Source organism: Myotis nattereri (genome assembly GCF_964212035.1).
Source record: "Myotis nattereri genome assembly, chromosome: 3".
Taxonomy (NCBI): Eukaryota; Metazoa; Chordata; class Mammalia; order Chiroptera; family Vespertilionidae; genus Myotis; species Myotis nattereri.
In genome coordinates this window covers 49,811,081-49,826,415 of record NC_138077.1, presented here as the reverse complement: position 1 = coordinate 49,826,415, position 15,335 = coordinate 49,811,081, and the positions used below count along the sequence as shown (strand labels likewise).

The 15,335-nt window shown below is 38.3% G+C and overlaps 1 protein-coding gene across 9 annotated transcripts in view; it reads left to right on the top strand.

Moving 5' to 3' along the window:
• FGF12 (fibroblast growth factor 12) overlaps positions 1-14,407 on the top strand; it is a 528,942-nt gene extending 514,535 nt beyond the window's left edge. For all 9 annotated transcript variants that reach the window (XM_081087036.1, XM_081087037.1, XM_081087041.1 and 6 more), the window contains one exon: positions 12,380-14,407. In XM_081087036.1, coding sequence (XP_080943162.1) covers positions 12,380-12,498 — 119 coding nt within the window. In that variant the 3' untranslated portion in view covers positions 12,499-14,407. The remainder of the gene's footprint in view (positions 1-12,379) is intronic.
• The last annotated feature ends 928 nt before the right edge of the window (positions 14,408-15,335 follow it).

Here is a 15,335-nt window from a genome sequence, read left to right as displayed (position 1 = left end):
TAGCTAAAAGGCAAAACTGTGACCAAAGTTATCTCCATGAAACTCTGCCCAGCATCCCATGTGCTTGCTGCTGGATGAGAATTGGCTGTCGTGTGGTAATGTATGGCCAGTAGTGACTTGACGATGTAATATGAGTGATTTTAGTGAAGGTAATGGGGAGTACGTCTAACTGAAGTGGATTCAAGATATCACAGGAGCCCAGCCGGTGTGGCTCAGTGGTTGAGCATCAAACTATGAACTAAGAGGTCATGGTTCCATTCCTGGTCAGGGCACATGCTCAGGTTGTGGGCTTGATCTCCAGTAGGGGGCATGCAGGAGGCAGCTGATCAATGACTCTCATCACTGATGTTTCTATCTCTTTCCCTCTCCCTTCCTCTCTCTGAAATCAATAAAAAAAATATTGTTTTTAAAAAAGCTATCACAGGAGGTAAGAAAGTGATATTCACTGACACTTTTGAAGAATTTTGTTCTGAAAGGGAATTAGAGAAATGGGGAACAAGAGGAGAGAACCATGGCGGTTACATAGTGGGATTGTTTTTGTTTTTTTAAATATATTTTATTGATTTTTTACAGAGAGGAAAAGAGAGGGATAGAGAGCTAGAAACATCGATGAGAGAGAAGCATCGATCAGCTGCCTCCTGCACACCCCCCACTGGGGATGTGCTGCAACCAAGGTACATGCCCTTGACCGGAATCGAACCTGGGACCGATCAGTCCGCAGGCCAACGCTCCATCCAGTGAGCCAAACGAGCTAGGGCCATAGTGGGATTGTTGATTTGTTTAATGCTATTGTAAGATACTTACAGACCGATGGGAATAAAAACTGCTATTATAGGAGAGCGGGTCACTGAGTAGAGAGGATGGGGAGTGCGGGGCCAGGTTCAGAGAGGAACAGGCCGCGCCCACGCATGCAGCAAGTGGGAGCCAGGACATGTGTGAGCAGATGTGCGCAGGTTAGTAATTTTTGTGGTGGAAATATGAAAACTTTCTCTTCTTGTCTTTTCTAAGTGTAATACAGAGTAGGGTCATTTATTGATAAAAAGGAAGAGAGGGAATGGGAAGGGAGGAAATATGGAAAGGGAGAAGGATAGGGAGAGAAAAGAAGAAGAAAAGCAAGGAACAAAGAAAGAAGGCGGGCCTGTTACCTGAGTATGAGGAGGGTTTGAGGTGCTACTGGAAGTCTAAAAGCAAAGAGAAGGTATGAGATAGTCACTTGGGAAGAATGGGAGTGGCAGTTGGCTAGACAAATGTAGTAGGATTCCAGAGTGTGCTGAGAACCCAGGCCCATGAGATTTAGGGTCAAGAGTTTAACATGAGACCAGTCAGAAAAGTTTTTTTGTTTTTCTCCAGGCACACTAACTATTGGACTATGAGCTTAGAACAGGAACCCTGGAATTAATTACACATTAATTTGAGTGCTGATTCCACCCTGTGTCAGTATACTACTAAGAACAAGCTATTGTTTTTGTTCTTCAGGTTCCTCAATTTGCCAAAGGGACCAATAATTTCTCTACCTTTTAAGGTCATTTAAAATAACCATAGTGTATATAAAGTGCAGATATATAATATGTGCTCAAATAATATTAGCTATGATTATGAGGGCAGCAGGTACCTGGCCCCTGGTTTATTATAGTTGCCTGATTAATAAATAACAGCAACCACTGAATTGAACTTTTTTTCAAACTTTTAAGAAAGGCATTATTTTAGTTTAAGCTTTCCAGGAGACATTTTTGATAACTGAAATAAAATTGATTGTTGAATATTAAAAGTTGCAAACAGGGAATATGAACTATTATAATGGCAAGGGATGCCTGCATATTCTGATAACTGCGCTTGCAACAGAGGAACCAGTGAAAGGATATAAAAAGAAAAATATTAAATGGAAAGCTTGCCTTAGAAACACCCATACCTAATCTTACAAAGATAGGATGGATTTTATTGTTAACAAGACTTCAAAGCCCAACAATATATGTTTGGGATTTTTTCTTTCCTAATGGCACAGTCTTGCATTTAAACATAAAGCAAAACTAGAGCAAACAGCATGTATTGTTACAAAATTCATAGTTTATGGTCTTGTTAGGGCCAAGTGTAGCATTTTATTTGTGATACCAGGACTGCAGGGATTGCTACAGACATGCGGCCTGTGTATCTCAGGCAGTTGTGAAAATGACAACCTTTGTTGTCAAGTCACAAAGTGACTGGTGTCCACCATACAGGCGTGTTCTGCTCATGTTAATGGGTTGAATTGGGGTTTCTGCTATGTGTTAAAGTAATACATGATGCGGACTGTTGTTAGAAACCTGCACTTGCCTTGTGTCTGCAAGTGAGCAAGAATACTCTCTCATCAAATCTCTCTACCTCATTTTTACTCCAAAATCTGAGGTGAACCCTTTGGCTTCAATGTATTATAGATCAAGAAAAGTCAAAAGAGGAATAAAAGGAAATATCTAGGAGAAGAGGAAGAGTGGTAAGATAGAGGGGAGAGGAGTAAGAGGATGGGAAAGAAGAGGAAGAAATTGAAACATATATCAGAATAGAAAAAAATATAGATAGGAAGAAAACTTATTTGAAGAAAGGGTATTAAAACCCAATCAGAAATACTTCCCTTTTCAGGACATTATCTCCTTTACCCCTTATCTAAAACTATTATGATATCACATATGCAAGAGGAACAGTGATATTTATCTCAAAAATATCCTGTGGGGTAAAAAACAAAGTATTTTTTCTACATTAAAGAGAAAAGTGGGCAAGAAACGGGATCAAAGACAAACCTGAAGGGCCAGATGAAAGAGTGGTAACATTGTTCATCGTTCAGGTATTGCATCATCAGGACAGTGACTAATCTCCAAATTTGTTGAAAAATAGTGTAAAATGACATCAGAGAGAAACCCATTAAGAAAGTAATTCCATACCCAGTGCTAGCGTTAAATCATGCCCATTGAAAATAAAATCTGTATCAAACACTAGCCTACAAAGTTCTGAATGAGGCAGGATTAGGCAGTAGCATCCAAAGTTGCCCAAATCAGAGGATTTGTTTCCAGCTGTTGTAGCTGGTGGCACTGAATCTGAGTTTCTGTTAACAGGATTGGGTGCTGGGAGGACAAGAAAGATATGGAGTTGGATTATTTTGTTTGCTTGTTTTTTCACTTAATTTCAAGTCTGGAAAATATTCCTCATCAAATGAAACTAGAATATCAGATTTTGATATCACAGCTATAGTGGATCAGAATGCATAAAGCAGATGGAATCAGAACATATTCAAGAACAAAGTATTTAAAAAAAATAAAAAAAAGAGATTCCTAAAGATCATATATATATATATATATATATATATATATATATTCCTTATGAAATAATAATTTGATAGAAAGTGATAGGAAAGACCTCTCTTTAAGCTTCACTGTACTATGAACTACTAGGGTTCTTTGCAATTAATAAAAAGATCCTGATTATTAGGAAGAAAAAAACTTAGTCTTGCATGGGATAGGGATGCTTTGAGGAGCACAATTTCAGAGAGATAGACTTATAGAAATATTGATGATCAGAACCTAGACAGTATCCTAGACATGCTTCTTAAAGGTTTCCCCGAAATGCTTGGTATTAGTACATGATTGGAAATTAATTCCATAACTTCAAATTCTAACTGGTAGCTGTTTAACATTGTGATTAGTGTTTACTGTACAGTAAAGTATGTTATTCTCACATGTGGGATTGGTAACTCTTGATTTATCATTTGTTGTTTAGTTTTCTTAAGTGCTTAAAATAAGCTCCCTACAAAACAAAAGGATAACTCTTCTCAACATGTCAATTAGCTTGACTGAGCGAACCCCACTTTCAATTGCAGTCAAAACTATAGTACTTGGAGTATATTAAATATCCTATCTAATAAGAGAGAAACATGGTAATTGGCATACGACCGCTACCCTTCCCATTGGCTAATCAGGGAAATATGCAAATTAACTGTCAGCCAAGATGGCGGCTGGCAGCCAGGCAGCTTGAAACTAACATGAGGCTTGCTTGCTTCAGTGATGGAGGACTCCAACGTTCCCCGCCTGCCCCTGCAGGCCTCTGAGCTGCAAGCAACTATGTAACAAACATAGAAGCTAAACAAAACCCCAGAAACCTGCCAGGCTTCAGCCAGCAGGATCGCAACATTGTAAGCAAAGGCCAGAAACCTACTTTCAGCAGCGGAGGCCTAAGAGCTGGAGCCAAGCCTCAAAGCTAAAGCTGGCCCAGAATAAAAAAGAAAAAAAGGAGCGGTTGGGAGCTTCAGTCACCCCCAGCCTGAAAACAGCCCTCAGCTCCTCACCCAGACTGGCCAGGCACCCCAGTGTGGACCCCCACCCTGAAGGGTGTGTGACCAGCTGCAAACAGCCATCATCCCCTCACCCAGGCTTGCCAGGCACCCCAGTGGGGACCCCCACCCTGATCCAGGACACCCTTCAGGGCAAACCAGCCAGCACCCACCCATGCACCAGGCCTCTACTCTATATAGTAAAAGGGTAATATGCCTCCCAGCACCGGGATCAGCGGAGCTGCGAGGCCTCCCGGCACCGGGATCAGCGTGACAGGGGCAGCGCCCAAACCTCCTGATCGCCCTGCGGCTCTGTGTATGACAGGGTGCGGTGCCCCAACCCCCTGATCGGCCTTGCTCTGTATGTGCAAGGGAGCAGCGCCCCAACCCTCCCCTCCGCAACGGGCCCTGCTCTGTGTGTGACGGGGGGTAGAGCCATAACCTATAACCTCCCCATCGGCCCTGCCCTGAGTGTGGAGTGGCGGCACCCCAACCCCCTGGTCAGCCCTGCTCTGTGGGTGATAGAGGGCGGTGCCCCAACCCCCGGATGGGCCCTGCTCTATGTGTGACAGGGGGCTGCGCCCCAACCCCCTGATTGGCCCTGCTCTGTGCGTGACAGGGGGTGGCGCCGCAACCTCCCCATCGACCCTGCCTTGAGTGTGACAGGGGATGGCGCCCCAACCTCCCAATCGGCCCTACCCTGAGTGTGACTGAGGGTGGAATCACAACCTTCCGATCGCCCTGCTCTGTGTATGACAGGGGGCGGTGCCCCAAGTCCCCAATCGGCCCTGCTCTGAGCCCGACCAGGGGCTGCACCTAGGGATTGGGCCTGCCCTCTGCCACCTGGGAGCAGGCCTAAGCCAGCAGGGCATTATCTCCCGAGGGGTCCCAGACTGCGAGAGGGCACAGGCTGGGCTGAGGGACCCCCCGCCCCCCCGAGTGCACAAATTTTTGTGCACCGGGCCTCTAGTTATCTATATTAGATAAACAGCTTTTCTCATATGTATTGGTACCTCAGCCAGGTTTGTTCCTAAAACATAAGATTGTGTTCACAGGGCATCAGAACAACTCATGAAATTTTCAAATACTCCCAACTTTTCCTATGGATTCCATGCAGTAAGATTCAGTTTGACAGATTCTTCTTGACTAATCTGACTGGCTGTATTCATATCGTGCAAACATAGTTAGATATTTTTCTAGATAAAGAGATTGACTAAATAGATTCCCCCCTATGCACTCATATGCTTGATGGACATATTATTAACTTTGCGTTTACTATCAAGTTGAAGCTGATATATATCATAATCACAGTTTCAATGGTCTAGCCAGGAATTCAGGATGTCTGACACAAATTAGCCCTGTCAGTCCTACCTCTCACCACGTCTCTATTTTATCCCATTCTGTAGCCAGTCAATGTTTTTCTTATACAACCAGCATTTCATCTCTTCATCCTTATTTATTAGATCATTCATCTCTCTAAACCCTCTGCATCTTTTAGGATAAATCAGATAGCTTTCTTATTTACTCCTTTCCATTTAACTCTCTGCTATGGCCCTTCCTACCCTGTGTTGTGTGCACTCTCTCTCAGCTTTGAGCTCCTTGAGGGCAGGAGTCAAGAGGTCATTTCTTGCAGATGACACAGAATCAGGCAGATTGCCTGGTACAAAGTAAATATTCACCTGTTCATAGAATAAATGAACAAATTAATGCTTGAACAAATTGATCTTTGGATATTAGTTAGCAAAGAGTAATTTAAATTTGAGAAGAGAAAAAATGAAATGTCAGTAATAGAAATAAAGTGCTGTAAGATTAGTTAAGCTGAGTTGAAAGGGTCAGTAAATGTTTTGTGAACCAGTTAATCCTATCAAAGACATCTAAGATGCCTTTAACCAAAATAAATGCTTAGGTTGTAACAAAGAATAAAAAGTATTTATTTGAACAAGGGTTTGCAATCCGGAGACACAGATTCAGGTAAATTTGCTCTAGAGAGGACAAAGAAAGTCAGGGTTTCTAAAAGCAAAAACCACAAGTGCAGCTGTCATTTAGGGCCTCCATGCAAATGAAGGATGTGGCTAGTTAATAGGGATTGGTTAGGTCCAATATGCAAATGAAGGATGCAAAAACTTCAAGTGCTGTTCCCATTTAGGCCCTTGATGTATATAGATGATGCTGGCTGGTGAAAGGATTGGTTCTTTTCAAAGTGAAGAATGTAGGTGATCTGGTTGCCATGGTAAGGAGGATGTAAAATCCATAATGCAATTTCATGGTTAGCCAAATGGTTAAACATTCATAAGTAGGACCTGCATAATGCAAAATCCTTTATAGCCTCCTGCCTTCACTTTAGTTCCCTCTACATAAATGGCTCTATCATGGCACTTTCCATTCACAACACTCTGCTTCTTCAAAGTCTTCATATGGAGGTAAGGTCCAATAAGGTCAGGAAGGTTTCTCAACCAACCTCCCCATCATATAGTGATTTATAGCTTTAGTTCTCATCAAAGTACTTCTCTTCCAGAGAACAGCAAATTCTTCTAAGATAGCACAGCCTAATAGAAATATTATGAGTTATATTAATTATTTAAAATATTCTAGTAACCACATTTAAAAATCAAAAAAGTGATATAAATTTTAATAATAAATTCAACCCAGTATATCCAAAATATGATCATTTCAATTTATAATCAGTACTAGAGGCCCAGTGCACGAAATCGTTCACTGGGGGGAGGGAGCCTTTAGCCCAGCCTGCACCCTCTCATAGTCTAGGACCCTCAGGGGATGTCCAACTGCCTTGTGTGGGGATCAGGCCTAAGCTGGCAGGCGGACATCCCTCTCGCAGTCCAGGAGCCCTTGCTCCTTACTGCCCTCCTGCTTGCTGCTTCTTACCGCTCACCTCACTGCTCCTTAGTGTTGCTGCAGAGGCGGGAGAGGTTCCCACCACCACCGCTGTGCTTGCCAGCTGTGAGCCCGGCTTCTGGCTGGGCGATGCTCCCCCTGTGGGAGCGCGCTGACCACCCGGGGGCAGCTTCTGCATTGAGCGTCTGCCCCCTGGTGGTCAGTGCGCATCATTGCGACCAGCCATTCTGGTTGTTCTGCCCTAACAGTCACTTATGCTTTCATTATATAGGTATGCCATTATTATTGAGATATTTTTGCATGTGTGTGGTCTTTAAAATATAGGGTTTATATGTACAGCACATTTGAATTAGGATTAGCCATATTTTAAGTGCTCAATGACCACATATGGCTAAATGGCTGCTGTATTAGACAGTGAACTCTTAGGATTTTCTCATCAGCTTCTGCTATCTTCTCCCCAGTGCTATACCCCTTCAATTTTATCTCAACTCTCTTTCATAGTACAGTCTTAAGACTAATATTTTTTACTATTTGGGAATTATTGGCTTTTCCCAGACAAATAGGACATCCCTAGCTTTAATAGTCACTTCTTTGTTTACAGCTTACACTCAGAGCATTGTTTTTAAACTATGTGTGATTTTTTAAATTATATGTAATTATTAATTGTGTTGTATAAAATGTACACAACACAAAATTTACCATTTTAAGTGTACATTTCAGTGCCCTTAAGCACATTTACATTGCTCTACAGCTATTGCTACCATCCATCTCTAAAACTTTTTCATATTTCCAAACTGAAACTCTGTACCCATTAAATATTAACTTCTCATTCTCCCTTCTTCCAGCTCCTGGCCACCATTATTCTACTTTCTGTTTCTATGAATTTAAGTACTGTAGGTATCTCACTTAAATAGAATTATAAATTATTTGTTGTTTTGTATCTAGTTTATTTCACTTAGTGTAATGTCCTCAAGGTTCATCCATGCTTGTGTCAGAATTACCTTTAAGGCTGTACAGTATTTCACTGTATGTATACATCACATTTTGTTTATTCATTCATCCATTGATGGATGCTTTGTCTGATCCCATTTTTTGGCTATTTTAAGTAATGCTGCTATGAACATGGGCATGCAAATATCTGTTCATGTCTCTACTTTTCAGTTGTTTTTGTTACATATCCAGAGGTAGAATTTTTGGATTATATGGTAATTCTAATTCAATGTTTAATTTTTTGAATAATCACCATATTGTTTCCTACAATGGCTGAGCATTTTCTATTCCTACCAGCAATGTACAAAGGTTCCAGTTTCTTCACATATTTGCCAACACTTATTTCTGTTTTTGTTTGTTTGTTTGTTTTTAGTTTTTGTAATAGCCATCTGCATTTGTTTTTATTAGCATTTTTGGATGACATTAGTAATAGTAGAGGTAACACCAAGTTGGATATTGATTGATATATGGGTATACTAATATTATCTGATATAAAACAGTCATTTGTACATTTATTTGATGAATGGCCTTTATGCTTTTATTAAGTTCTCTCAATTAGGCATTTTAAACCCTACATTCTTATTGTCTTGGTCACTACTAACCATTTGAATTCAGGGAAGTTGCTTAATTTCTTTGATATTTACAAAAACAGGAACAAAATTTTCTCATGGGCTTATTATAATTATCAAATAAGTTAATCAATTTAAAATGGCTTTAAAAACCTTTAAATAATAAATATATTAAAGGGATTAAAGTTGTCTTTAAGAGATTATCATTGTGGTTTTTGAGTACATCATAGTGATTTTGGTTTACATTTTGGATTTAAAGTGTACTTTATAGAACAGGCCAGGGGATATATGTGTTTTTACAGCCAATTAGGTGACAGAGTACTGAAAAACTGCTTCCTGACATCATGTGACTAACTTTCCAACTAAATCACTTCATTACTTCTTCCAGGTTCCCCTATGCACTAACCAGTTATAAATACATGGCTATATTTAGCACATATAAATATATGCTTTAACCTTAGAGATTTTGACACTATTTATAAGAGAAATACAGGTAAGAAACTTTAAGACTCCAGTAGAATCTTCCATAAGGATCTTCTGTCTTTTGTAAAAAAAAAAAAAAAAAAAGACAAAAAATGTAATTACCACTTGCAATATCTTAAAATTACACGATCAATTCTTTCTGAGTTAGTTTTCTCTGTACACTTTGCTACTTAGGTTAGGCCAAAGGCGATTAGTCCTTTAGGGATATTTGAGGACACACTTAGTGCAGTAATTGAAATATTTTAAAATCCCATTTAAAAATACATATGTATGATCATATGATTTTTATCCTTTATTTTGTTAATGTGGTGTACCACATTGATTGACTTACATATTTACATATTTTACATATCCTTATACACTGAGTAAGCCACACTTGATCGTGTTATATTATCTTTCTAATGTATTATATTCTATTTGCTAGTATTTTTTTAGGAGTTTTGCATCTCTATCCTCAAAGATAGTGGTCTGTAATTTTATTATTTCGTGCGGTCCTTGCCAGGTTTTAGTATCAGGATAATGTTGGCCTCAATAGATGCGAAAAAGTATTTGACAAGGTATAATATCCATTTATGATTAAAACGCTCAATAAGATGGATACAGAAGGAAGTTGCCTCAATATAATAAATGCCATATATGACAAACCCTCAGCTAATATCATACTCAATAGTGAAAAACTGAACCTCTAAGGTCAGGAACAAGACAAAGGGTCCTGCTCTAACCACTATTATTCAAGAGAGTTCAGGAAGCTCTAACCCGAGCAGTCCAGACAGGAGAAAGAAAGAAAAGACATTCAAATTAAGAATGAAAAAGTAAATTCTCTCTCTTTTGTTTTAGATGACATGATTCTTAATATAGGAAAAACCCTAAAGACTCCATCAAAATAAAATTATTAGACAAATACAGTAATGTTGTAGAGTATAAAGTCAATATACAAAAACTTATGGTATTCCTATGTACTAATGATGATATTTTAGAAAAATAAATGAAAAAAAAATTCCACTTGCAGGTACAACAAAAATAATAAAATACCTAGGAATAAACTTAATAAAGCATGTGAAGGACCTACACACTGAAATCAATACATTTCTGAAAGAAATTGAAGAAGACACAAAGAAATGGAAAGATAATCCGTGTTCATGAATTGGAAGAATTAACATAGTTAAAATGACCATATTACCTAAAGCAATATACAGACACTAGTGCCCTGGTGCATAGTGAAAGGAAATTAATTAGAAGGTGGCCAGTGGGGCGGCACTGGGCCAGATGATGGAACACTCCCTAGAGCCAACCTCTTGCAGTCCCTCCTCAGCCAGCCACACCTGGGGTGGTGCCACGGCTCAAAGGACATCTGCAGAGTGAGCAGGGATCCCTCCAGCATGTGGGGTCCCTCAGGCTGGCCTGTGGAAATAGGGCTGAAACTGACTCTCCCAAATTGTGAGAGGGAGGTTCTCGGGTTACACACCCTGGAATCGGCTCCCTCCTCTCTGGTTCCGGGTGTGTCACCTGAGAATCACCACTGCCAAGTCACCGCAGCTCACAGCTCCTGAGTTGAGTGTCTGCTCCCTGGTGGTCAGTGTGCATCAGAGCTACCAGTTGGAGCGTCTGCCCCCTCGTGGTCATTACATGTCATAACTACCAGTCGGATGGTCAGATGGTCACTTAGCCTTTTATATAAAGAGATAGTGCAAAAGAAACAAAAAGGCAACTGACTGAATGGGAGATGATAGGTGTAAACAAATCCAAAGAGGGGTTAGTATCCAAAATGTATAAATAACTCATAAAACTCAATATCAAACAAACAGTCCAATTAAAAAATGGGCAGAGGACCTAAACAGACACCTCTCCCAAAAAGACATACAAAAAGCCAACAGATACATGGACAGCTATTAGGGAAATGCAAACCAAAACTACAATGAGATACACCAGTTGTATCCACTGCCCTTCCACTTCAAACCTGTTAGAATGGCTATTATCAACAACACAAGTAACAACAATAAAAATGCTATTTTTTAGATTGAAAATGTGCCTAAATTCACAGAGACAGAAAGTGGCTGAATAATCATGTGGCCCCAGGCAGTGTGGCTCCCAAATTGGTCCTCTTATCCACATACAACATCTATTCAATCACAGCCACACTCTCTCAAATGCCAAAGCAAAGCCCAAGGGAAGAAGTATATTTGATTAGAAATACCATTCAGATTAGCTAAGCATTGTAGCGATGGTTCAATAAGTGGAGGTACTTAGCTGTTGTTTCTAAGTCAAGGATGAAAATAACTGCAGATATTTAAGTGAAATATTCCATATGCTCTTCTACAGTCACATATCTATCTCACAACAATATAATGAATCTTATTAAATGTGTTCAATATGCTGATCATATTTTATGAGAATAAGTATGACTTATAAAACACTGTTCTTTCTGTGTAATAATCTAGCAACAGCCATGATAATTTACAGATGAATGAGCTTCAGAGCCAGTCAGAACAATGGAGGAGAAAATGAACCGTTTATATAGATGTGAACTGAAATCACATGGTTGCATAATCACTTTTCCTATTGCTGAATAGCTAAGAAGCCATGGATTGTATTCATTACCTTTGGTGAAGGAAATCTGGAGTACTTGGAAAAATTGGGGGGGTTATTTTTTCTTTTCCTTTTTTTCTGACTTCTCTCCCATTATCATTTCTTACATAGGATACTCTGAAAAAGGACAATAACTATTTCAATTTACCACAACAGTGTCCTATATTTACAGTGGGGTAAGATTAGAAGCATGTATTAAGGATTTTTTTCCTACCCAAACTAAATTGCAGACTGAGGACTAAGAAACAAAATATAGTTTTCTATTCTCTAAATGTTATACCCTTAGTGTCTTCTCTAACTCTAAATGAAAATCCTGTAGTGTAGGTTAGTAGGGACTGAAGTAAGGACTGAAGCCTTATCTATAAGGGAACAGGAATCACTCATATATCTGCGGTCCAAGAAGACTTAAGAGGTTGTACTCATAGAATTGGAAGAGGATCACGTGTATTCATTAAATGTATTACCCAGTTAAAACTTGTTTTTACAGTGGGAAGAAGAGCTCGTGATGAGAATTGTGAATAATAAACTGTAATTTGAGATGTTTATAGAGGCCAAATTGATGCCTACAATTATAACAAGTAATTATTGCCATTTTGCTTTCCAGTGTGTATGTACAGAGAGCCATCGCTACATGAAATTGGAGAAAAACAAGGGCGTTCGAGGAAAAGTTCTGGAACACCAACCATGAATGGAGGCAAAGTTGTGAATCAAGATTCAACATAGCTGAGAACTCTTCCCTTTGTCCCTCTCTCATCCCTTCCCTTCCCCCTTCTCCTTTACCCATTTTCTTCCAATAAATCCACCCAAGGAGAGAAAAATAAAATGGCAACACAGGACCTAGTGGCTTCCAAAATCTTCCTTTGTTTAGGACAGGAAAATTGAACCCAAGCTTTCCTGTTGCAGCGTGGTAGAAAATGCACATGCACAAAGATTAGCACACATATAAGCAAGGGGAAAATAAATAAAGACTCCACAAACATTAAAGTAAATTGTGCATTTATTACTAGAGGGCTAATTGTAATGAAGACATAACTGTAATAAAGAAGAAATAAAGTTACTACCTTAAAGCAAAGGGCTTTGTAGAATTGAACTTACAAATTGATGTAATACCCTAAATAGCTTAAGCTCTTGGTAATGCTGTGATGAGTGCTTTGTTTTGATTTTGTATTTTCTTTGGGTATCTGAAATTGACACATTATTACATCCTGTTTTCAGGATGTTTTTAAACCATGATATTGAACATTTACTTATAGATTTTTAATGCCTCGAAGATATGTAATAAGGAATCACTTAACATCAAGAAAAATTTAAAAATTTATTTTTGAAGTTATTATTTAAAATTGTTTTAGACAAAGGATAGTCTTCTGTTGAATCTAATGGTATTAACAAATTTAATTCCATCATAAAAAGTTTCAGATTCTCTTAAGAGATTGTCATATTTTTATCAAAGATATTAACCTAGGATCTCATTTTTTTTTTTAGTAATTTAGATAATTTTTTTTCTAAGACTGAAGTAAATTTTTGGAATTATTTGTTATTACCATGCCTGGGCAATGATGTACAATTTACATGCTCTTACTATTTGGTCTTATTTTTGACTTTGTGGACAACTTTGAGAGTATAGGTGCATGTCTAGTTGTCTTAGAGAGAATTTTTATCATCTCTTGCAGCAGGAAAGAAGGAAGAGGAATTTTACATAAGAAAATACACCCTAGAAAATTGGTCAAACCATATTATGTCTGCCTTTGTAACTTATCAGAGTTTTATGTATACAGCATTTTCCAAGCTCTGCCATGATGTTGGGAGGCATGGCTGTGAAATTCCTAACTTACTATTTTATGAAGCAGACGGATACATATCCTTGTTTATAAGTCGAGGTGACAATAAGTGTGTTTCCTTGGGTATTTGTACTAGACTTAACTTTTCAGGGGTTTAGAGGAACAATATGGAATTGACAGCTATGGTTTCAACAGACAGGGTTGTATGAGCAGCTTAAAGTAGTAAAAAAAAAACTCAGTGTAAGGCAAATGCATAGTTAGGAATACTGAAGTATTAGAAAATATTAGGGAAGAAATTAACATTATTCACTTGCCTTGGAAAAAATAGATCTACTTAGTCCTACAAATCAGGAATGGTGTAGAGACACCCAAATTAAAGTAAAACAAAACAGAATGTTAGAAAAATGTATGCTGATTCATGGATATTATTGAGAAGACTTAGCATGTTACTTCTTCTGTAATTCTACTGTCTGGCATGTATTGCTCCAAATATTACTCCCTAAAATGTATACTCTTTGAAGACACTCTAGGTCCTCACTTCAATGACCTTGCCATTGGTTGCTGTATTCTTTCAAGGTCACCACAGTTTCTCTCACTCTACACAATCATTATTCTCCAATAGTGGTTCCTGTACTTCACCAAGTATTCTATTAATGTTATCAGGAGATTAGCAGAAAACAAAATGGAAGAATTTGCCTAATCAATTGCAAAGGATGAAAGTTATGTATCTAGTAGGCAAGGATTTTGAGCACAAATTTGCAAGAAATATTTGTTTAACCAAAATATTTGGAAAGTAACAAATAAAGACATTGAAATTAAAGAAAAAAGGGAATGTTGGAAAAGAATGCCCTTGTAAAAAAAAACAAACACATAAACAAACAATCAAAAACCTGGTTGTATTTCTCCTTGTCACTCTTGATTCAACTTGATTATAAATGCACCTGTCACTTTCAGGACCAAACAAATCCCAAGCACAAAGCCTTATTTTCTTTAAAGACATAAAAAGGAGACTTCTACAAAATGGGTCACAAGCTCATTTAGCATGAAATGACTTATGGGGCTATGTCCACACGCATGTATTCACTCACCACAAACTCATTAGTAACACCATTTTCACAAAGTGTTATCAATTACTCAGATGACTTCATGACAGAATACATTTAATCCAGTTAAATATTATGAAAAATATGATAGAGGTATGAATCTCCAATAGAATTCTTCCCTGTGTTTTCAGTGGCTGCTTGTTTATCATCTAGAGTCATTTGTTTCCTTCCTAACAGCAGTTAAAAAGCAGAGTTCTAACTCCCCAATTTCTAAATATTTTTTTCCTCTATAGCATTTAAGCAAATGTTCATCACAGTAAAAATGTTTGGATGTTAGCTTTGTCTTAGTTACAGTTAAGTTCAGAGGATAAGTCAGAAACATATTACATTATCACATGAACCTGACTGTGGTTTAGAGCACAGGTGAGCATTTGCTTAACTACTGCTTCCTTTGTGAGCACCCAAAACCTGTCATAGAAAATGTCAGTAGTCACAGTCTAGGTTTTTTTTTTTTTAAATTAGCAAATGTAAACATAATTATCTGGTTTTCTCCAAAAATATGAGCCAGTTTAAATAGTTTATTTTCAGGTTTATTCAAGTAAAATAATTCTTTACTTTGCTATATTCATTATTCCAAATTCTGGGTCTCAATTCATCCCTCAATTATTCTCCTATAAGTGAAGTAAGCTTTTTTTAAAAATTAATTCTCAGGAGAAACATGACTTCTAGCAAAGCTTTG